Source organism: Chaetodon trifascialis, chromosome 9, assembly GCF_039877785.1.
Source record: "Chaetodon trifascialis isolate fChaTrf1 chromosome 9, fChaTrf1.hap1, whole genome shotgun sequence".
Classification (NCBI taxonomy): domain Eukaryota; kingdom Metazoa; phylum Chordata; class Actinopteri; order Chaetodontiformes; family Chaetodontidae; genus Chaetodon; species Chaetodon trifascialis.
This window is the reverse complement of record NC_092064.1, coordinates 14,008,946-14,030,999: the sequence shown is the minus strand read 5'-3', so window position 1 is coordinate 14,030,999 and position 22,054 is coordinate 14,008,946. Positions and strand designations below refer to the sequence as shown.

The following is a 22,054-nucleotide window of genomic DNA, read 5'->3' as shown; positions in this document are numbered from 1 at the left end:
ATATCACAGAGTATTAGCATACGAAGGACTGTCTGCTGAGCTACAGGGCAGGCCTGGTTTGCCACATGGAGGAGCAGGAATAATGAGAAGCACAACTGAGGGTCATTAGAGGCTAGAGAGGGTGTTTTGTTCTGGTGACTGACAGACTGCCAGTAGAGTTTTCTTACAAACCCGTGAATGAGTTGCTGTGTTTGGGGAAGAGTGGAGGCCATTCTTTTGTTTGTTTGTTTGTTTGCTTTTTGCATTGTTGCTTTTTATCATGTACGTAGTGAGTTCATTCAGTGATTGTTGTGCTGTACTGAAACCCTATTTAGAAGTTTTGTTCATCTACTGCTCTTAATTTCTCACCTTCAGCTGCTTTCCTCTCCTTCCATTCCTTTCCTCTTCCTCACCTGTCTCTAGACCTGTCTGGACTGTCATTGATTGGAGATTTTAATGTCTCTGTCGTAAAGTGTATCTGCACGTTGGGCCCTGCTGATTATCCAATAAAGAGAGCACAGAGGAACATATGCACACATACTGGCATACTTCAGAGTGTATACTCTGTACTCTCATGCACAAGTAACACAGACAGGATACGAGAAGGCACAACAACATACACAACAATACACAGACAAGAATGCCTCAGCAGATGCTGTGTGGTTGTAGAGATCATATGGACACCCTTGTATCCGTACTGAAGGAGACCGCGTTGTGGTTGCAGACAGTAGGACGCCTGAGTAAATCTGGCCTCAGCCATCTGTCCCAGCATCTATCTGAACACAGAGTGGCTTTCAGACCAGTCTGCACACTGTTATGAAGGCATCATGATTATACAAGTTCAGAGCACTCAGAAAATGTCATTAGGTGCACTTGTACAATCTGATGTGATCCAGTACAACAGCTCCGCCATGAATTCTGTCTCTACAAATATAATGTTCAGTTTTGATTGACACTCACAGAGGTACTCATTTAACTACATGTTTATTATTAAGGTTACGGTTTGCAGTGGTGTTGGACTTGACTGCATTATCATGAGCTGTATTCCTAATATTTTGAATAATATTATAACACCTTTCAGTATAATGCCTCCCAGTATGACACATCGAGTATCACACATAACCCACTGTCAAACCACAATTTCCCATTTTCACATCAGGTTTGAAAAATTAAACTAACATGATATAACCTGTTAAGTGGTGTGTTATCAACCAGCACCTTGGTACTAACAAAAGAAAGTTGTATGCCTCCATACTTTGTCTGCTTTCATTTGTTTTCTGGAGTAGAATAACGTCTGAATGAGCAGGTAGTTGGTTATATCTGCTGCCTCAGTAGCAGGCAAATCTTTCAGTTCAGTCAAAAAATCGCTCCTCTTCACAACGTAACGGTCACAACATATGTTCTGATTTTCTGTACATACGTTTCTCTCGTAATTTCATCTAAACTAGCACAGTATGAACTCACCTACATCTAGTCCATTAGTCACCTATTAGTGTATTTCTACAAATGTCCTAGTTTTCCTTTGAGATGTGGCACTTTATAAGCTGTAATGTGTTGATGTTTCTGGTAGACTGACGGCAGATAATAGCTTATGTGGCTAATTTCCGTAACTACAGAAATTCAGAGCATGTGAGCCATTGGTTGTTTTTCTCAGCAGACATTTGGACTTGTTATAGTAGGAAAAGCACAGGTGTTACAAATGAGATAAGTGAATCCATTCAAGTGTCCCAGTAAGCCGTGACAGTGAGCCATCGTGCACAATACTGTATCAAGATTCTGACGCTGAAGCAGCTGAATGAAATACAGAGTCGTTCCTGTCTTACCAGGGAAGTATGCTCCCCATCTCTCCATATGTGCTCCTCTGGGGGCTGCCTACCTGTTTCCCATGTCATGTTATGTCACAGTAGGAGGGAGATCTTCTCCCATGGAATTCAGCCATCAGTTATTCTGTTATTTACGCCTGTTATTTGCCTGGACAATGACTAAGAAAGTATGACCTGTTGCTCTGAGAGAATTAAAGTAATGTAACATGTATTTATAGTTAAAGCTTCAACAATGAAGGGCATCTGGAGCCAGCATTGCTAAACTACAGCTTAGGAAGTGCCAGCTCACTGCACCAGTTGACTGAGACAAACTGTTAGCGTACAGCCTGCAGCCTCTCCCACAGTCGTCTCATTCATGACCTTTAAAATGATTGCTGATTAGGAGCACTCAGTCGCCTCCAGCGAGGTGAAAAAGGAAGCAGGGAGAGCAGAGGAGAGGTGGAGGAGGGCCATCCTATCTAAACAGCAGTGTGTACAGTGAGTACTTTCAATCAGCCTTTGCAGTCTTTCCACTGGGCCGAACACACACTCCGCTGATAGAAAAGCATCAGTCACTCAGTTAAGGTGTTTCTTCAGCAAACACTGACTGTTTCACTGTCAGGGTTTGCCCTTTGTTAACAATTTGATAAACTGTTTCTACAAATTTAAGACACACCCACAGTCTTGACCTGCTTTGTCTTTCAAAGGATCTAATGTGGGAAAAATGTAGAGTCAGTGCATGTTTACAAGCAAATCTGGTAATCTGTCTCTGAAAAACGACATGCACATGCTAAATGATCTTACCTAACGTGTTTTGAAGGAACCATAATTGCTGTATAGATTATGGTCACCGGCAAAATGAAGATCATGGTTTGGTTAATAGTGAAAAAGGTCGATATGTTCAGTTTTGTGTTTGTGTTGATTGAAATAATCTGTGTGGACTTTATTTTCTAAATGTTTTCAAGTCTATAGATAAAATTCTAGCATGTTAAAAGCATGTTATCTTGTCTTTCTTTCCGCACAAGGACGAAACATTGAAGGACCACTCAAACTGACCCAGTATCTCTAAGCAAAAGTCACTGAAGTCATGGTCATGTTGGGCCACAGCAATAAATTCTGCCTCAGTGACAACAGCATAACATTATTCATAATCCCTAGTGTTTTCTAACAGCCTGTCAAGCTTTGGTCCGCCTAAATTATTCAGGCTTTCACTCTTCTCCAACATAGGTTGTCCTATGTTATCTAATCTATTTGACATCTATTTATACATGGAAGTTGTGTGGTGCTTGTTCATAGACATGAAGGTCATTCGGCTACAACGGAATAATGTTATCATAATAATAACAAAAAAAGGTCTCCAAGGTTTACCCACGTCCCTCTTCTGTGGCAGGCCTGAAAAATATTGTACACCCAGTGAGTGTTTACTGAAACATGAAAGCACATTTGCAGACCGTATCAGATGGAAACAAACAACTAAAGGGGCAAAACCAAACAGAGCTGGGAAAGAAGGTGGATGTGTGATGAAATAGTGAGGAGGGGGACAGAAAGAGAGAATGAGTCAGCAGCAGCTCCCTCTCTAAGGACAGATGTTTCCCTGAGATTAATATTCCCACTCAGTTTATTCATCTGCGTTATCCCCACCTGCACCAGGTGATTTCATGCCTCTTGAGCAGCCAGAAAGGCTCTTTCCACTGCAGCCGCATGTCCGCCCTGTCACACATGTGATAAATTACATTGATAGGCTTGTGGGACACGGTGTAAGGCAAGGCTAAATTTAGCCAAAGAGCAAGCATTGATCACACTGTTTATGCTGCTCCTGTGCCATTCATAGCTTTTCCATTTCTTCATGAATTTTTTAAACAGTGCAAATCTTTACCACTAATGCCTCTTCCAGACCAGTCGTAATTCAGTCCCATCCAGTTGTTGGCACATAGTTGTGTGTTCTGTAAGCAGCAACAAGCAGTCATTACAGCTGCCGCCATCCACTGTGGTCCTCAGTGATCGCTGATTTTATAGGTAACAATGAATTATGAATCACTGTTTCCACTGATGTCTGTAGGTGGAGTACTGTGTCCTTTTTTCTCACTCCACAGGTAATTGAGTGGGCTTTAGAAATAAGGTATGAGCCCATGTTATTGATCTGCCAGAGGTTGTTTCCAAGCCCGAGAATGGTTGGTCAAATTTCAGGTGTGCCACTGTATGCACACTTTATGCACTGTATGTGTACTCAATGTGTGTGTGTGTGTGTGCCTGTGGAAAAGTAAGATGGAGTGATCGCAGTTTAATCTCTGGCCATTGTGCCTTGTGACTGAACCATGAAATCCTTAGACATGAATGGATTACCTCTGCGTCTGATAACTTGTACATCCAGATCAGTTCTTGCTCTCACATTCGCCATGACCCAACTTCACCAGCAAATCCTTTGTTCTGTGCCATGTGACGCTTCATTTAATTCACTCCCAAGTTTGTGCTCTACCTTACTAACCTCTGTTTTCGCCTTGAGTTGAGTTTTTCGATTTCACCTAATTAACACTTCATGTTCAACACATGTTTCTTTTGCAGTAAGCTGCATGACACTGATACAAATTAATGTGGCTTGCATGTGATGATTTTTTCACCCAAGTAAACAGGTGATTCTTGGGTTTTAGCCATTCCACATCACACATTTTCTGGCTGGAAAATGTTTTATCTGGGACTTCCAAGTTGGCTGCTAAACAGCATTGCATTCTGGTGCTAATTTTACTGAGTGCCTTCAATTCTATAGAAATTGAATTGCAATTTAACATCAGTGCCAAGAACATCACCATCAATCAAAGGCACATTTTTAGCAGCAGCATTTGGATGATTTTACACAGACAGTAAAGGGTATGGAGAGACATTAAGAAAGATATCCAGCCATAGGAGCAGAGTTTTATTAGCACTCATCTGTTCGTAGACAGGTTAAGACATGCTAAGAGTCTACAGCCACGCTAAGCTTTGTGAGGAAGTACTTAGACACAGCAGTACTTTGACTGTAATGGTTAAGTCAGTGTATTCAAAATGACAATGGTAACACATTAATGTTTAGCAGGTATGATTTTTACCACATTCGCCATCTTAGCTTAACATTTGCTAATTAGCACCCATCACAAAATGCAAATGACATTAGTGTCATTATTGCTAGAATGCCAAATGGTGTGCAAGTGAAAAACACACAAAATGCTAAAAATCATGCTAAAAAAGCTATTTGTTGACATCTGAGAGCATCTGTAACTTAACAGTGTGATGATCGGATCACTAGCACTTTTGTTTCCTGTACTGTTGCCTCAGAGGGATCCAGTACTCGACAGTGATTATCTCCATTGCTGCCACATTTCCCTCATGTTTAGAGGCTGACGTTTTACAGTCTCTTAATTAGACAAATGCTTCCTTCTTTTACTATGCTTATTAAACACTACCACAGACGGCATATAACCTTTTAAAGAGAGCCCTTTGTCTTGCAGTAATCCTCAGTGCTGTTGTAGTGCATAGTGCTCCATAATTATGGCGTAGCATTGACCTTCACTGAGCCCGTTGGCAGTAAGAAGCAATAATTGAATTGTGGAGTCAAAGCACCTGGTAGTCCATTTGTTCTTCATGTTAATTGTGAGTGTTAATTAAGTTCTCTCTTGATGTTGGCAGTGTTTCCGCTTCTGTTTGTGTCCGTACAGCAAATGGCTGCTGACACATGTGCCTTAGAGCAATAATGGCCAGACAGGTTTGCACCCTCACTGGCCACCTCATGCTGACATTAAAAATTAACAAAGAAATCAGACGGCATCAAGTCAGAGAGGTGTTGATTCAATTCCGTGGCAGTTTTCTGGGCTGCACTTGGTGTATATTGTGTTTAATAAGACTGTTTGTGGTAAATAAGTGGACAAAATAACAGAAGCAACTTGTTTCATAAAGACACTTTTTATTGCAGTACATATATTTCACATGTACATTACATGTTTTGGTCTTCTTTAAGCACTGAATGTGCTTTCAGGAATCAGCAGGTGCACACAAACATAATGAAAAATGTCATTGTTGAGTGGCTAAGCTTTTAGAAAAACAATTTATGTCAGGCCTAGTTTAGACATATAGCGACTTTTTAAATAAAGAGAGTGAGGAACAGTTAAATGAGGAAGTTATTGTTCCACGATAATTGCTGTTTTTAAGAAATAATTACATGTGAAAAGAGCATTTTATTCCAGGTTTTTGGTTGTTATAATCAAGAAAGAACCTGAATCTCCTTAACATCCAATCACATTACAGTCGCAGATGATATTTAAGGACAAATTGGAACCAATTTTCATCCAATTTATATGTCTAACACGAGTGTGTATTAATTGTATGTGCGTGCCTGTGTCTGTTTTGCTCTCCACAAGATTAGAGGGTCTCAAAAACGTCAAAAAAAAGTAGAGGAGAAGGGAGGAGGAGTGGGGCCAGGACAAAGGCGAGGAAAGAGAGAGAGGGAGAAAAACCCAGATAGAGAAGGAGAGATTATACTGAGTCGTCAGGAAATCAATTCAACCTGCTGCTCAGGTTTTCAATGAGCTTTGCAGCTTAGTGATCTGACAGTGAAGTCTGGACTCAGACGACAGCAACGTTACACTCAAATACTCAATAAAAAACCACAAGGAGACGTTGTGTCATCTTTTGCAGTTTCTGTACATCACAATGTGTTCAGATATTGTCTCCAGTGAGGCTGCGTCAAGGTCACCTGAAGGAGCTTCTCCTTGTGCATATATACGCATGTACCGATATTCTCATCAGCATTAAAATCAACTTATTATATTATTACCCAGCAGGCTTGTCACTGGCTTGGCTCTTACATGGCCACTGGCTGCGTCTGGCCCAAACCTGCCGGCATCCTCCCAGCAGCAGACCGGAACCACAATCTGTCACCACCACCAACTCCTACTGTAGTACAGTGTAGCTCTGTGCTGCTATCACCACCTCTCCTGATGGCAGCCTTCATCAATCCTTCCTGCAACCTTTCCTGCACCAGTTCCACCACTCTGTCCTCAAACCCTCCATCGGTCCTGATCATCCTATCTCTGTAGATCTATATACTGTACTACCCTCTGCTTCCATCTTCCACGTCCACCATCATCCACCTTTTCAGAAGTCAGCTTAAGATTTGCATTAGAATTGTGACAACAATTAGTAAATTAAGACAATACAAGCAGCTAAAAGTGACTTCTGTTGCCGTAGCTTGATCATTAAAATGAAGAAAAGAGGGAAAAAGAGCACAGAAAGGAAAAAAGTGATGACAAAAACGATTTTTAAGGAGACTGGATGAGAACAAACGAGATAAATATTACATAAAAGATGGGGTTTCAGTCAACAACACTCCATCCTGCTTTATTGTGCCATAATACAAAATCAAAATGCCACAGCAACAAAATCCTTTAGAGGTGAAACAGGCATACTAGAGCAGTACTTATATAAGAACACAGCAAAACAGCCAGCAGAAATGTCTCTGGAGACATTTATTATGCTGATCGAGTTTATGAAAACGTTTTTCTGTCTCAGTACAGAGACAGCAGGTTTGCAGAAACTGTCTCTAGGTGATGGAAAGACTGAGCTGTATCCAAAATGCCCAGCTACTGATGAACATTTCACTATGAAATCAACTGCAACGGTTTTGGTGATCAGGCTGGGGCACCAAGGTTGAATAAGGAAAAAAAAAATCATTCTCAGTATTTAATTACACATGATGAAAATCCAAAATCCTCTGCATAATGTGCTCATCTTTATTTTGTTATTCTATATCCACACTGAAAAGACACAATAATAACTGATGTCACTGAGAAGCAAAGCCAGTGACTCCCTCCATCATTAACCTTATCTTGCGATTATAATGATCAGGTCCCATAATCATACATTTCCATTATGATGAGAACACAGGTGGAAAGAAAGATAGATAGAAAGGTTAAACAAAAATAAATTTGGAATAACTGAGGTGAGCGGGGGCTGTGATTGCTCTGATTAACAAGGCTATTATCTCTAATTGCTTCCAAGAACACAGTCTGCTGGTGAATGCTGTGTGTCCTTTTCACAGCTACCTTGCACTGTCCAGTAATCATGGATCAAGAAGTCCCTTCAGCCCAATACTGAGCCACAGCCTCATGATGTGGCAGCTGAGAGTCATCCACCATGTCACTATTTGTTAATCAAAGGGATCCTCTGCAGGACAGCCTCCATATGCAGCTCAAAAACACAGGGGAAATGAGTCTGATGGAGGCTAATCTCACCTTCAGCCAGTGCTCCTCCTTGTTTACGAAGCTTGACCAGAGACAGAAACAGCTTTTTCTTTTTTTCCAACATAATATGTGACTGCACACACAGCCACGTAGTCTTCAACAAACTCACGTCTTCTATCTGCCGATGTGGCTGCACTTGTGAGAGTCTGTTGAAGTGATGAGTTCTTGCTAGCACACTGCCTCTCTCTGTATCTCAGAGGATCTCTTCGACATGACTGTGTGCGTGTTTGTGCGTGCCACCAAAACAAAGCAGCAGCAACAGCCTCCCTGTTCATTCAGCTTAAGCACTATGAAAAAACTTTTCAAACTGTCAGGAAAACCCTGAGTTTTATAAATTGCATCCACATTTTGGCAATTTACACAATATTATGAATTTTGATTTTATGATCAAATTCTGCGATTCCATCTGTTTCCTGCATGGCTGAAAACCCTGGGCCCTCCAAAAACTACCGTCCATGAGGACTGTGTGGTCAGCTGCGTGACGCTAACGCTGCTATGTACTCTGCAGGAGTGACGGTATTTTACAATGGCTGTGCAGTCTTTTCTCTTAGACTGGCTGGGTTAGTGATCACTGCTGGTCATGATAGCTACAGTTTCATGTGAGGAGCCACCTGTTGGTAGAGCAGCTTCTAAAATGGTTCAACATCTGTGATTTGGAGACTAGGGCCTCCTGCTTCTTCACTGATTTCATACTGGGATCTGCTTTTGATGGTGGATGATCTAGAGCAGTTTGGTCTATTTAATCTGAAGACGTGGTATTTGAATAAGTCTTCCAAAGGGGTGGAAGATTTGTGTAATCCGCTGAAGCGGCCCTTGTGTTTGACCATCGTTGAGCCGAGAGGTGTGGCTGACCTACAACCTAAGCCTGACTTCTCAGCTGCACATAAGTAAGGTAAATAGCATCTATAGAGTGAAAAAACTACTGTCATCTACTAAATGTGAGAGAAAGAAGAGACTGCTGCCATCCACTAAATATTTCATCTCCAAAAATTTGGTCTGACACCCTTATCAGCAGGACGACATCATTTGTCTTTGTAATCATGGCTAAAATAATAAACACGTCGCTAAGGTCAGAGCACGATCTTGGTCATGAATCAGCCATGGAAAACATCACCTGACTTCCTCCTCTGCTCCGATCATGATTACTACAGCTGCTAGAGGACTTTGTCTCTTAAACTTAAAGTGCAAGTGTACAGGAATGGCAGACTCCGCCACAAACAAATAAAATCTACTACAGTATATAGTAAAAACATAATCACAGGATGTAGATACATAGACTAGATGCTGATGAATATTATCAAAAACTGGCTGATTTCATGGAAACCTTAATTGCGCTCAGTTTAAAAGAAATGATTCCGGTCCATTTTTCTGAAACATTTAAAACTATTAAACCTCTTAAAAATTAGCTCAAATGTTTAAATTTCATCCAGCTTTTATTACAAACGTGAGTGGATTGATTTCATGTCTTTCTCACTTCACATCTCCTGACTGAGGCATACTGTGGCTCAACATCAAGCCAGTTGATGCTTCTCTTAATGCCAGCCAGAAGACAGGATTGCCTTCACCATCCTATAATGTGTTACTCAGCTGGTTTCATCCTCACGCACAGAACTTTTCAGACTGCAGTAACTTTTGAATATCCCTTTGTTGAATTTGACCTTGCTTGTTTCAGAGTTCAGAGAGCTGGCAGCTCGTCCATCACTTTAGTACAGGCAGAATAAATAGGCAACAGCCATTTAACCAGTTGTACTTTTATTGGGTTTTGTAATTAAAAAATTTAAGAAAGTTTATTGATAAAATGTCCTCAGAATGCCTCCCATCCTTACTTGACTGCGCAACATATGTAAATGTGTTTATTTCTTTCTAGGATGACAACTCTATCCAAACTATTTTGATCCAGACATCAAAGCAGAGTTACTAGAGCGCAACACATGAACTGCAGGTAGAATTACAAGCTGGTTCCAAGCGTACTGACCCCCCCCCAGGACATGATTGACCCTTTTTACTCCTGGTATTCTATCCACGTCGCAGCAGACGATTCATTGGCACATCTTCTCTGCTCCCTTTCTCCTCTGGTGTGACGTGTCTCTGTTTTGTTTTCAGTAACTACATTAAAAATAGCCGCGCTGAGACGGAGTGTTTGACAGTGAGAGAGTCTACCAGCTACCTCAGATGTCTCCTCTCTGCTGATGAGAGCAGTCTGCGCTTTCATCTCCACTTAAGTTGACCTTCCATCTTTTATTTTAAGAACGTGTGCAATGGATTAGTTCCCCCCTCCCTGAAAAGCCTTTGGATTAAGATGTGTGGAGGGCAACAGGGGGATGATGAAAAAGAAGAGGAAGAAAGACGAGCGAGAGAGCGAGAAAGAGAATAGAAGAAGGAGGAAGAGGAAGACAAGATAAGGAGGAGTGGAGTAGAAAGGGAGCATCATATTCAGTGAATGTGTTTCAGACCGAGCATCAGGGAAGTTTGACTCCTGTTAGTGTTCAACATTCAACATCTGTGCAGCTTCATGTCCAACAGTCTGTGTTGTTACTTCTTGGTTAGCTGTTACTTGGCTGTTTATTACCTGTCTATGGGTTCCTATGAAAAACACAAAAACTGACTCGCTGTTGCTATGCGACTGTTTAAAACAGTGTCTAACCAGTATGAGGCCCCGCGATCTTTGGCTGGAATGATTTAATGTCGAAATGTTCAAAACCGTCAGCACCCTGCATGCTCAGCCTGAGTGTTACATGCGTGAACACCACACAGAGCTGTCAGAAGGCTGACACAGGCGAGGAGAAGTCAGGGAGGGAACTTGTTTGTAAGCGCTCTGCAGGTCTGTTGATCTGACCGATCTCACCTGTTATGATGGGGCTAAAAGCCTGCCATGATAGAGAGCACAGAGACAAAATCAACTGTGCAAATTAGTATAATGGCACACATTTGGACAGACTCTCTCTTTCTTATTTGTGTTGGGATGCCTGTCCAGGTCATATATTGAACTTATGAGGTCACCCTGGGTTTATTCTGAAAACTCGTACACAAAATAGTAGTGGTACAAAGTAGAAGTGGTTCAGTGACATGCCAGATAATTGCATATGAATAGCACTGATCGTTCGGTACCTTCGACAGGGAATCAGAGCTGCGATTCATACAGTCAGAATACATCATGTGGGCTTTTGCTATTAATCAATGTAGCCCAGTCAGATACTGTATGTGCTGACCAATCACTGGTATTGGTTTAACCTGAGTATGAACAATGAACAGTTAAGTGATTGCTGTACTTTGAAACAATAAACCAAATCTTTATAAGATAACCGTATCTGTTTGTTTCTTTGTTATAGTCTACATCGTCACTGTGCAACTAATGTAAATTCAGCATCTTTCTTATTGGTGGAGGTGATTAAAGTGCTTAATCTTGTACTGTAGGCTGCGAAAACCACAAATCTGTGCAGCAGCATAAATCTCAACACACCTTCCCATAGAAATCTTGGCTTTGTGTTGATGCTAATATATTTCATGCTCTTAGCTTTCATCCTAGATCTATATTTAGACCGTGCAGGTGGTAAAGGGGATTGTGGTGATATTCCAGTCGGGTCACCTCTCAAGGTCACTCATGCACACCGCCAAACGGGAAAATCTGAGAGATGATGTGGGAGTTTCTGCGCTGCCAAAACCAAAATACTTTCATACTTCATATTCCTTCCCATCTCATGCACGATTCTGTGCCAGTTACTAGTCAAAATTTCAGCAAGTAACACAACAGATGAATTTAAGTCCGCAACCTGACTGTAACCTTTTTTTTTTTGTAGTGCTTAATGTATTGGAAATACAAAAGGCAACAACTGCATTTTGTCTTATTTTTTTTAACAGAAAGCAAGAGCACTTTAACTCTTTCGTTTCAAAACACATTATTTTCCATACATAATGTTGTCTTTAAGATGTGTTGTAAATATTTGATCATTGTCCGGTGCTGCAAACATATGTAGAAGTGTGCACACTGACATGCCATGTCACACACACACACACACACAGTTGTTTGCTGGTGAGGAACATCCCATCAATGATCTGGTGGTTCTAGTATTTACACTCATAGAGAGACTGAAGGAGAGTGGTTGAGAATGATGACTTACTCTCAGTTTGCCTGAAAGGATTCTCTGGCTGAGAGCAGCTTTTGAGAAACTGAAAATATGGACGATTCAGTGTGTTACATACAGCATTTGTTGTTTACCCTTGTGCTTATACAATAAGTCTGGCTGTGAGTGTGAAGCTTTTTTCCTCCTCGCTGGTAGTTTGATTTCAGTTCTTCTCTGTCTGTTTGCTTTGGAGTGATAACCTAGAAAATATTCAGCTGTAAAAACTGTTTTCCTCAGCTGAGAAGCATGAAATGAGATGGTACTGCACAGAACCACACAGGCCATTATTAGCTGGTAAGAAGTGCTGGCTAATGCAAGACTTCTGCTATTTATATCAGAATCTTTAATGAGAGATCGGGGTGAAACTGGCCAGGCTAGTCAAGTTTATGTTCTCAATGAGGGATTCTTGAGTGTGTTTATTAATTCAAATGATGAAATATGAATGGGAAAGGTATTTGAGTGTTTTGTAAGCATATACAGTATGTGTTCCCTGTTGGCTGCCTCGCTGCAGTTTGTCATCACAGAAACTGGGTTTTGATATTGCTGAATTGCTGTTGAAAGAAGGCTAATGGCATCTAGAGGGAGCGAAATAACATGGTATCTGATAACAGCATGTAAAAATCTATCCTCTTTGAGGCAGAAATGATCCTTTCAGCTGAGTGAAGACGCACACTTTAGCCAACGTATGAATCCACAAATGCATTTCTCTCTCACACACACGCACACACAGATCTCATCAGGACCCCTGCGTTCCTGAATATCCACCATTTCCTTAGTTCCCTGCCAACCACTTTATTGCCCCGACATAGTCCAAGTTAGATAATGGAGGACTGAAGGTCACACTGCTTTTAACCCCCTCTGATTATTTGGTGACCTCCTTAACGGACCAAGAAGGGATATTTTACCCGAACCATCAGGCACAGAGAACGTAGATATTACTCTCAGGGCTCTCTTGTTGCTGCTGAGGTGATGGAGATGATGGTTGAGTGGAGTGGCAATTGGGAATCGTGTGTGTGTGTGTGTGTGTGTGTGTGTGTGTGTGTGTGTGTGTGTGTGTGTGTGTGTGTGTGTGTGTGTGTGTGTGTGTGTGTGTGTGTGTGTGTGTGTGTGTGTGTGTGTGTGTGTGTGTGTGTGTTTACATTTTACGCTGGTCGTCAGCTCAGAGGGGTGCTGGTGTAATGACCTACACTGCATCTTTTCAGATGTCTTTTCTAGATGTTTTTAGAGGGTCTTTGTGGAAGCTATTCATTCTTTGTGTGCTGATACTTGAGATTCTGGTGACCAAAGTGACAGTTTTTCAAAGAAAACTGACCGCTGACCACTGAGGTGACTACATGTGATGTCATGTCATCTTTAGTGCCGACATAGAAGCAGTTCCCCTCAGCCCTATGTTTTAGTGCTTTAGCATGTTGGCGGAGACCAAAAACGGAGCCAAAATAGAGTGACTTTCACCAAGTTGCCTGAGACACGACTCCAAATGAATGCTAGTGTTGTTCCATGTCTGATGGATGTGTGAATAGCCGATTATCTGCTAACACATACTAACTTGCCATCTTAGCTCAATATTTTGATTAAAGGTCCAGCGTGTAGGATTTAGGGGGATCTTTTGGCTTAATGCTTACTCGTTGTGCTTTTGTTAGGCATTTATATCTAAGGTGGGAACAGGTCCTCTTCCACGGAGTCATGTTTCTACAGCAGCCCAGAACAGACAAACCAAACATTTTGCATTTTTCCATGTTTTTTAGCTGCCACCGTAGGTCAGAGGTGAGACAAATGGTTGCAATGCACAACTTCACCACTAGATATCACTAAGTCCTACAAACTGGACCTTTAAATATCACAGTTGTTTTTACAGGTTGATGTGCTGCCCCCAGGTGCCCAGAAAATAAATGAATGAATAAACAACTAGAAGACAAAGACATCAGCATGACTGATTATTATCTTATCACAGATATATCGTATTATTGTGTGTCAGCTTGTAACAAGAAATGACACTAATGTAGAAACAGAGGTGCCATTACAGGTTTAAAGCACAGTAGTCTAAATTTTTTGGTAATGCTATGTGTTTATGTTTATAAAAATAATATTTACTGCCTTTGATATAAATATTGTTATAGTAAAATCGGTAAGGACCTCAAGTGTGTTAAAATGTCCATCACTGTCACTCCACAGACAGTTAGCACAGGACAAAATGACAAAATATTCCAGTCTACTCCCTGAAATGATACCCAAGACAATACACAGGCGACTTTGATATTTCCATGGAGACTGCTCAGTGAAAGTGTCTAAGTTTATCCCTCATCACACGTACAGTAATAGTGGGCAGGTCTGCTTCTGCTTTGTTCAAAAATAAGCACTTGAAAATGCATTCGTGGATGTTGGTTCCTGTTTGCTTGTTAAGAGGAGGGTCAGGTCGACCACAGAGCCCGCAGCACTGACCTTGCGTTGTAGTCAGGGCAATTACTGAAAGTGAAATTCAGACGCAGCTGAAAGTTTAGTGTCCTATCAAAGCCTGGGTTTCCTCTCCTCTTTACAGATCATGTGCCTGACAACAGTCCCTTGTTTCAGCTGTGATGGAGACATTTATTTACTGTTTTGTTGCCGAGTTGCTTCCTCTGCTCTTACTGAGGCCTGTGCATGTTCAGTGTTCCGTGAACGTCCATCTTACTCAGCCTTTAGTATACGTCAACCAGCGCATACTGAAAGTGGTTAACTTGGGTTCACGGTGTATTGGTAGCAAACCACTACACGCGAGTGCGCGTGCGTTGGTGTGTACACGCGAGTGCGTGTCGACATGTGCGCGCACTGCTCATATCCATGCCCTTGCCTGCGTCGTGCAGCTCATTACGTTTGATCCATGCGGAGCTCCTGCGCCTGTGGTCGGCAGTTGGCGGACAGGCGCGCAAGGCAGACAGTGGTGAGCCGCGGCTGCTGCTGATAACCGCGGGGTTCAGTTCATCGCAGCCTCACTCCTCCGGCCACGGTGAAGCAGTCTGGGATTCCTTCAGTGTTCGGTCGGGGATGCGCATCTGGACCGGAGAGCGTCCCGGGGACAGTTACGCGTCGAGGCGCTCAGCCGTACCTCTCCCTGTCCCCCTGTTTCCAAAGGGGGAATAATCCCACTGTTTGAGGACAGTTTGGCTATTTTTGAAAGAATGGCAGGCGCAAAGTGCCTTCTGAAAACGCCGAGGTAAGAGACTGCTTTTTATCCCGGGAAAAAGAAAAATGTCGATGAGCAAAGACGCACGAATACAAAATCATCATCATAATCGTGTGTAATATTAAAGAGTGAACATCTACTTCTTAGTGTTTTTGTTGCATCTGTGGTGCCTGTCTAATTTTTCCTACAGTAATTCACATATGGATTTACTGTGATATTTGCAGCAGCCTTTTAAAATATAATATTGCAGACATTTTTACCAAAGCAAGTGAGTGTGAGGTGCTAGTTTAGCATGTATTTTACGTTACATTTCATCAAAGAGCAATGGAGGGTTTTTTTTTTTTTTTGGACTGTACAAACTGTGTCAGTTTGTGTTTAGTGTTGGAAGAGCACACCAAAAATCCATGCAGAGTGATGCAGTAAAGCCTCTTTCACAGTAGACTGCCAGTGTTTGTGCAGTAAACAAGATGTTCCAGCTTCCCTGGCCTGACTGATAGAAATGCCTGGCAATGAAAAAAAAAAGTGGACAGGAGTCAAGTTTGAAATAGAAATGTATTCAATTTTCACACTTAAATTACGTTTTTAATAAGCTCTAGTCCTCTGTCTGTTTTTCCTTGAAGGTAATTGTGAACATTAGAGCTGAAAATGAAGGTTTCTTCAGTCTTCGGGATGTAAACTTGCCACATTGCTTATTTTGTGCAGCTGAATGCTTTCCAAAGCAGTGAAATCTGAAGGCTGCCACCAAAAGTTGCCTGTTTGTGCATAAGTAAACTGGCCTCCTGCCTTCTGAAGTCTGGCAAAATCACACAAGCTTCTGCAGAAAATTATAACAGCCGGCTGGGGGCTGTCCTTGAAAGCCAGACATTTCGGGGGTTAATTGTGTCCTCACATCAGGCTGATGTCTGCTGGGTACCTGGGGCCCCGGGAGCACAAGAGTGCACCAACCTGTCAATCATCACTGTGTCGTGATGGAAAGGTTGTTAAGTGCAAAGATTAGGTCATGCGTGAACAACTGTATCTTGATGGTCCTCTTGAAATTTTCTGTGAGCCTATTGTGTTTCATTTTTTACAGTGTTTTTCTCTTCCATTTTTTACAGTGTTGTTCACTTCCAATTTTCTGCATGCATTTAACATATTCGCTGCAGAATTTCTCTGTGTGTGTGTGATGCATGGGTGTTTTGATGTGTGCCTCGCAGATACAGCAGCGTATTTAAAGCACATCGTATCCACTTATCTGCAGTACATCGTCTTTTTTTTCTTACTGTCCAAGCATTCACAGGAATTCAGATTTCCTGTGACATAATTATTTACATCAAGCATGTTTATTAACTGCAAATAGTATGAGTCCCTCGGGGGTTTCAAAATGTAATGCATTTAATTTGCTTTGAAATATGTGGATTACAGGAAAAACAGCTGCTCCTGTTTAAATATGCATCGCCAGCCTCTTTATTTTCCAAATTGATCCTCATTAATTCCATTCCAGATAAGCTTCGATTTGGCTTATCTCAGTGAAAGCATGCACAGAGGATAATGACGCCTCCCTGGGATTTTTGAGTTTGCTGTGTTATGTGTTTAGGCTTGCCGTACTCTGACAGGCACTCACATCGCTGTAGATTGTTGAATAATTGTCTGCCATGCTTGAAATGAAGGTCACGTGTTGTGTTTTCCTGTTTGGTCCATAATAATCCTCTCTCACCAACGCTGTCTAAGTCAGATTTCATGATTTGGCAAAGTGGCCATGAATTCTTGATACTTTAATGCTTAGTTACGTACCGTATGTGTGTGATATATCCTCGTACAGAAGCTGGAGACTGGCTGCTGAGTCTCTCAAACAGACTGATAGCCTTCTGCAGAACGCTACAGGTCACTAATGGGTCCAACATGCAGTTGGTTTTGCCTTCATGCCACTAAACACAGTCTGTCATGAGTGTTACAACCCTGATTCCAAAAAGTTTGCACACTGTGCAAAACATAACTAAAAACTGAACGCGATCATTTGCAAACCAACTGTGTTTACCAACAGCGGTTTTACAAAGTGTTCCTGAGCCCATGTAGTAACATCCTTCATACAGTCATGTGTTCACAAAGTGGTGAGCTTCTCTCCATCCTGGCTTGAGATCAACTGAGCCTTTCTAGGATGCCCCTTTTATACCGCTTCATGATACTATCTCCTGTTACCAATGAAGCTGTGGAATGTTCCAAACAGGTATTTTTGTGGAGTGTTCCAAACAGGTATTTTTGTGGAATGTTCCAAACAGGTATTTTTGTGGAATGTTCCAAACAGGTATTTTTGTGGAATGTTCCAAACAGGTATTTTTGTGGAGTGTTCCAAACAGGTATTTTTGTGGAGTGTTCCAAACAGGTATTTTTGTGGAATGTTCCAAACAGGTATTTTTGTGGAATGTTCCAAACAGGTATTTTTGTGGAATGTTCCAAACAGGTGTTTTTGTGGAGTGTTCCAAACAGGTGTTTTTGTGGAATGTGTCAAACAGGTGTTTTTGTAGCATTCCACATCTTTCCCAGTCTACTGTCTCTAAATCTATGAGGCTGATGAGGTAAAATATTAAATACATTGTCTTTGTACTGTTTTCAGTTGAGCGTATGAGCGTTGAGAAAAGATAAGCAAATTATCACATTCTGTTTTATTTATGACACAGCATGCTAACTTTTTTGGAAGCGGTGTTGTCTGCAATTCATGCAGAGAGAGAAGACATCGCAGAAATCCCTGAAGAAACTTCTTAGCAGGTGCCACAGTGGTTTCTCATGAATAATAATGTGATTAAAAGGTCTCAACATCCAAAGACCAACACTTAAAACTCTTTGCACTTTTCAGTAAATGATGGGAGATGTCACCTTGCTTTGCCTTAAATAAACTGGTGCAGACTGGCCATTAGCGGCTGTCTTGGCCCTGCCTTACTAGCCAGGGAATGATCCAGGCAAGGGATTTAAGTATTCAGCTCAGAATACTGACATGATTCTCCTGTATGACAGTAACAGTCTGGTTAATTCATTGGAAGAGAGCCACAGCCGTACAGTATAAGCAAATGTGACAAGCCAACGGGCAGCCCCAGTCAGAACCATCCTTACTGAGCCCAGACTTTTTTTTTAAAGAGAGAGGTGTTGAGCACTTGACAGCAACTTGGTCTGACAAAGTCAACCCCGTGCCCTTTTTGCCTTGCAGTAACTTCCAGTCGTCTGCCATGTTTGAAGGCTCAGAGTCTGTCGAGGTGGAGGGAGGCAGCGCAGAGAGCACCGTGGCCTCATCCATCAGCGCCTGCAAGAAGGTAAAAAAACACAGCTGTGTCTCGTGTGTTTGTGTTGGGATGGAAGTATACACAGATCTCCCCGTGTTCCTCTTTCTGTGTGCCGTGTGACCACCTGTCAATCACATCTTCTTTTTGTTTTCTTTTTCCATTCGTGTGCCTGCGCACCTGTCCATCATATCTGTCTCCCCCCTCCGTTATCTGTTTGTGTGTTTCCAGCAGTGCAAGAGGCTTTCATTTCCTCCTCCAGGGTGCCTGTGACACCCAGGGGTTGTGTAATAAGAGGAACAGCCAGGCCCTTGGGTCAGCCCAGTAGATTTATCATCTCCCAGTGGCAGAGAGACAGGCGGGGAAATAGTGCAGATCAGTGGGCTGAGGTGGAGGCTGGATTGAAGTTCCTTTCAAAGTGCGTGTGGGTCTGTTTGTGTGCGTCTCTCCCTTGCATGTGTACATATGTGCAGGTGGACTCTGGTGTGTGTTCCTAATTAGCCACTCGTGCTCTTAACTGACTTCCATTCGAGTGTCCTGTAGAGACACATGGTGATATCTTTCTTGTAATTGGGCCTCGTGCTCCGCTGACCTGCGCCAGCAGCCTTTGATGCGGTCGCTCTCGGTGAGATCAGCTGAGTCTACGTCACCTTTACCTGGCTGAGGGCCTGCACAGATGGCCTATTCCTCGGGGTGCAAGCACGAGGGGGCATGATTTGTCACTAAAAATACTCTGAGAGAATGAACAACACATGCGTAATATCTGTCACGTTTCAAAGTAATTGCATAACAGTTATTTTATTTATAGCAGGTGGGTTTATCTGCACTGTTAAGGTGGTTCACAGTGTTTGAAATGTACCTTTTTTCTTCTTCTTTTACAAAGATAAATATAGCATATGGTCAAACCCTTGCACTGTAATAAGCATCAAGGCAATCTTTAATTTCATCACTGTAAACACATTGGCATTGTAATAGGATGGTTATTAAAAGTCAAGGATTATGACAAATGAGCAAATCAGTCAGTAGCATAAACACTCTTATCCGTCATTGACAAAAACAGCTCTATAACTGTAGCTTTCACCCTAAAGGCTTCATTAAAATGTTTCCTCAGGGAGGATACAATAACCATCATATATATACTGTGCAGTGTCTGGTTAGCTGACAGGTTATTGATCATGTGCTGCCGACACTTATCCTGAAATAAAGGTGCTGGAGAAAGGTCAATTGATCCCAACAACCAGAGGGGGGAAACACAGAGACTGACAGATGAAAGCGAATGTGTGACTCAAAAGGTGTGTGCAGGCTCATATTCTCCACCTGTGCCTCTAAGTGGTGTGCTCTCAGTGCTGCCACTGTACCTGAGCAGGGTTTATCTGTGTGTCGCAGGTGCTGTGCAGCAACAGTGTGCTGGACTCGTCGGAGTACTGGCTGAGGAACGAGAAAGCTCTGTGCAGACTGGGCTTGCTGGACGACGACACGGAAGGCAGCTGCACCGTGGTGAGTAGCATACTGTGGATGATGAAACACGTGCACCCCTTTGGCAACAAAGATGGACCAAGTCATCTCTAGTGTGGAGTTTTAAAGTTGCAGAAGGCATTTTTGTTGTGCCACAAATGACAGCGAGGTGACTCTCTGAATTTTAAGGCAGAAGTGATGTGAGATGACATCTAAAAAACTGCACTCTCTTCAGCCGGGGTCCTCTGAGTGGCTCGTGGACATACAGATGGAAAAAAGTGTTTTTGCAGCAGGTTGCTGGTGCTCCCTTGCTTCTGTTTAGTAGACAGTTCTTGTATTTCAGGCTTGGTGTGTCACTTCCAATGTGATGAGAACATGATTTAAGCGAATGCAATGGATGTCTGTGTAGTACTGCTGTCAGATATTGTTCTTCTTTACCTTTTCCTTAGAAATATTATTTTTTTCGAAATCTACCAATGGAAATATAATTTCACTCTGTTAACAAGTATGTTTTCCTGTCAAGAGACTATACTGTAGCAGGAACAGATTGCCTCATCAGCATTGCAGAAGTCAGAAAACAGCATTTAGAGACAAAATGCATTTGCATAAATATACCCAAAAAACTGTGATAGATTTTAAACTAAAGAACTAACGATTACATCTGTTTAACAGAATATAATTTCTCCTGATCACTTCCCTGCTAGAAATATAGCAGCAGATTTTCTTTTGATTAGATGATATGAGCTATGCAGGTCCATTATGCTGGGAGTTTGTTAAAAGCTCTATTTAGTCTCAGCAGGTTTATTAAAGGAAGATGGTTTTGTGGGGTAAATGTGTCTCTGTTGATTTTATCACACTCTGTGACTGCAAATAGAAAAGCTATCATGGAGTGGTCATCTCTTTGTGCTCTAACACAAACTCTCTCCTTTGATTAAAAGAATTACGCTCTTGTTAGACTTTAGTCCTCTGTTTGCTCCACGTCCTGCCTCCTGGACCCTCAGCGTGGCGGTGTCACTCCAGGCGTGTTAACTTCACACATACAGTCAAAGTTGAGGCCGCTGACTGCACCGCTGTACACATTTGTTTGTAGGGTACATTTTGAGTGGTTGCTAATGAGCCATTTTCAGGCTCTCCTTGCCTTCTGCTCAGTGCATGCTGGGACAGATTTAGCAGAAATAGAAATCTTGATACCATGACAAAATTATGATTGTTATTTGAGCTGACATGCAGAGCCAGACTGTTTCACATCCTCTAATCAGATTTTATGATTCTAACGATTGAGCTGGAGGCAACCAAACCACTAAGTTAACTATATATACTGTAGTTTTTGATCACCATAAGCTCACGGCTTCATCTGACGTTTCTGTTCTTCTCATGTAGCACAGCTTCAGTGGTAAGGCATCTGCAACATTTTGAGTAGTGGCAAATGACTGAATATAACACACTATAATTGGCTTTAAAAAAAAACCTAAGCACTGACATTAGCAATGGGAAGAAGGATAATAATTGTCAACAAAAATTACTCATCCATATTTCTCCTAGTTATTTTTTGTTGAATCTGACCTTTGGCGAGGATATTCTGAACACAACATGTGTTCAGATAACTAAGGACATTGTTGTTCGTTTAGGCAAGGACGTGGGACTTTAGGAAAGCCATCGAGAAAGAAAGTAAAAAAGAAAAAGGCTTTTAGCTGTAGAGGACACACATACTTAATCCCCTCTGTCACCCAATTCTGACGCGTCACCTTTGATATTGCAAGTTAAGCGTAAATTGCATTCAGGATTTACAATCTGTCAGTGGCTCAAAGGCTTTCTTTGGTTGGGAGGGACAACAGGCGTTTGATTCTTAAAGTATGTCAATTCAGTTTTACTACAGGCACAGATTTGTAGAAAATGCGCCCTTGAAGTTAAATCACTCTGCATCGAGCCCAGGATTTTTTTAATGAAAGGTAAGATTTGGCTGAAGATCCTCCTGCAGGGGGCTCTCAATCTGCTCTTACTAATAATCATCCATAAT

At 41.9% G+C, this 22,054-nt stretch overlaps 1 protein-coding gene across 3 annotated transcripts in view; it reads left to right on the top strand.

Moving 5' to 3' along the window:
* The window catches only part of sphkap (SPHK1 interactor, AKAP domain containing), a 97,546-nt gene that overhangs the window by 52,306 nt on the left and 23,186 nt on the right, over positions 1 to 22,054 (top strand). For 2 of the 3 annotated variants that reach the window (XM_070970881.1, XM_070970880.1), the window contains exons 1-3: positions 14,868 to 15,361; positions 18,513 to 18,615; positions 19,969 to 20,079. In XM_070970881.1, the coding sequence (XP_070826982.1) occupies positions 15,327 to 15,361; positions 18,513 to 18,615; positions 19,969 to 20,079 (249 nt within the window). In that variant the 5' untranslated portion in view covers positions 14,868 to 15,326. Of the gene's footprint in view, positions 1 to 14,867; positions 15,362 to 18,512; positions 18,616 to 19,968; positions 20,080 to 22,054 lie in introns of those variants that run through there. The other variant, XM_070970879.1, reaches the window with a different exon arrangement.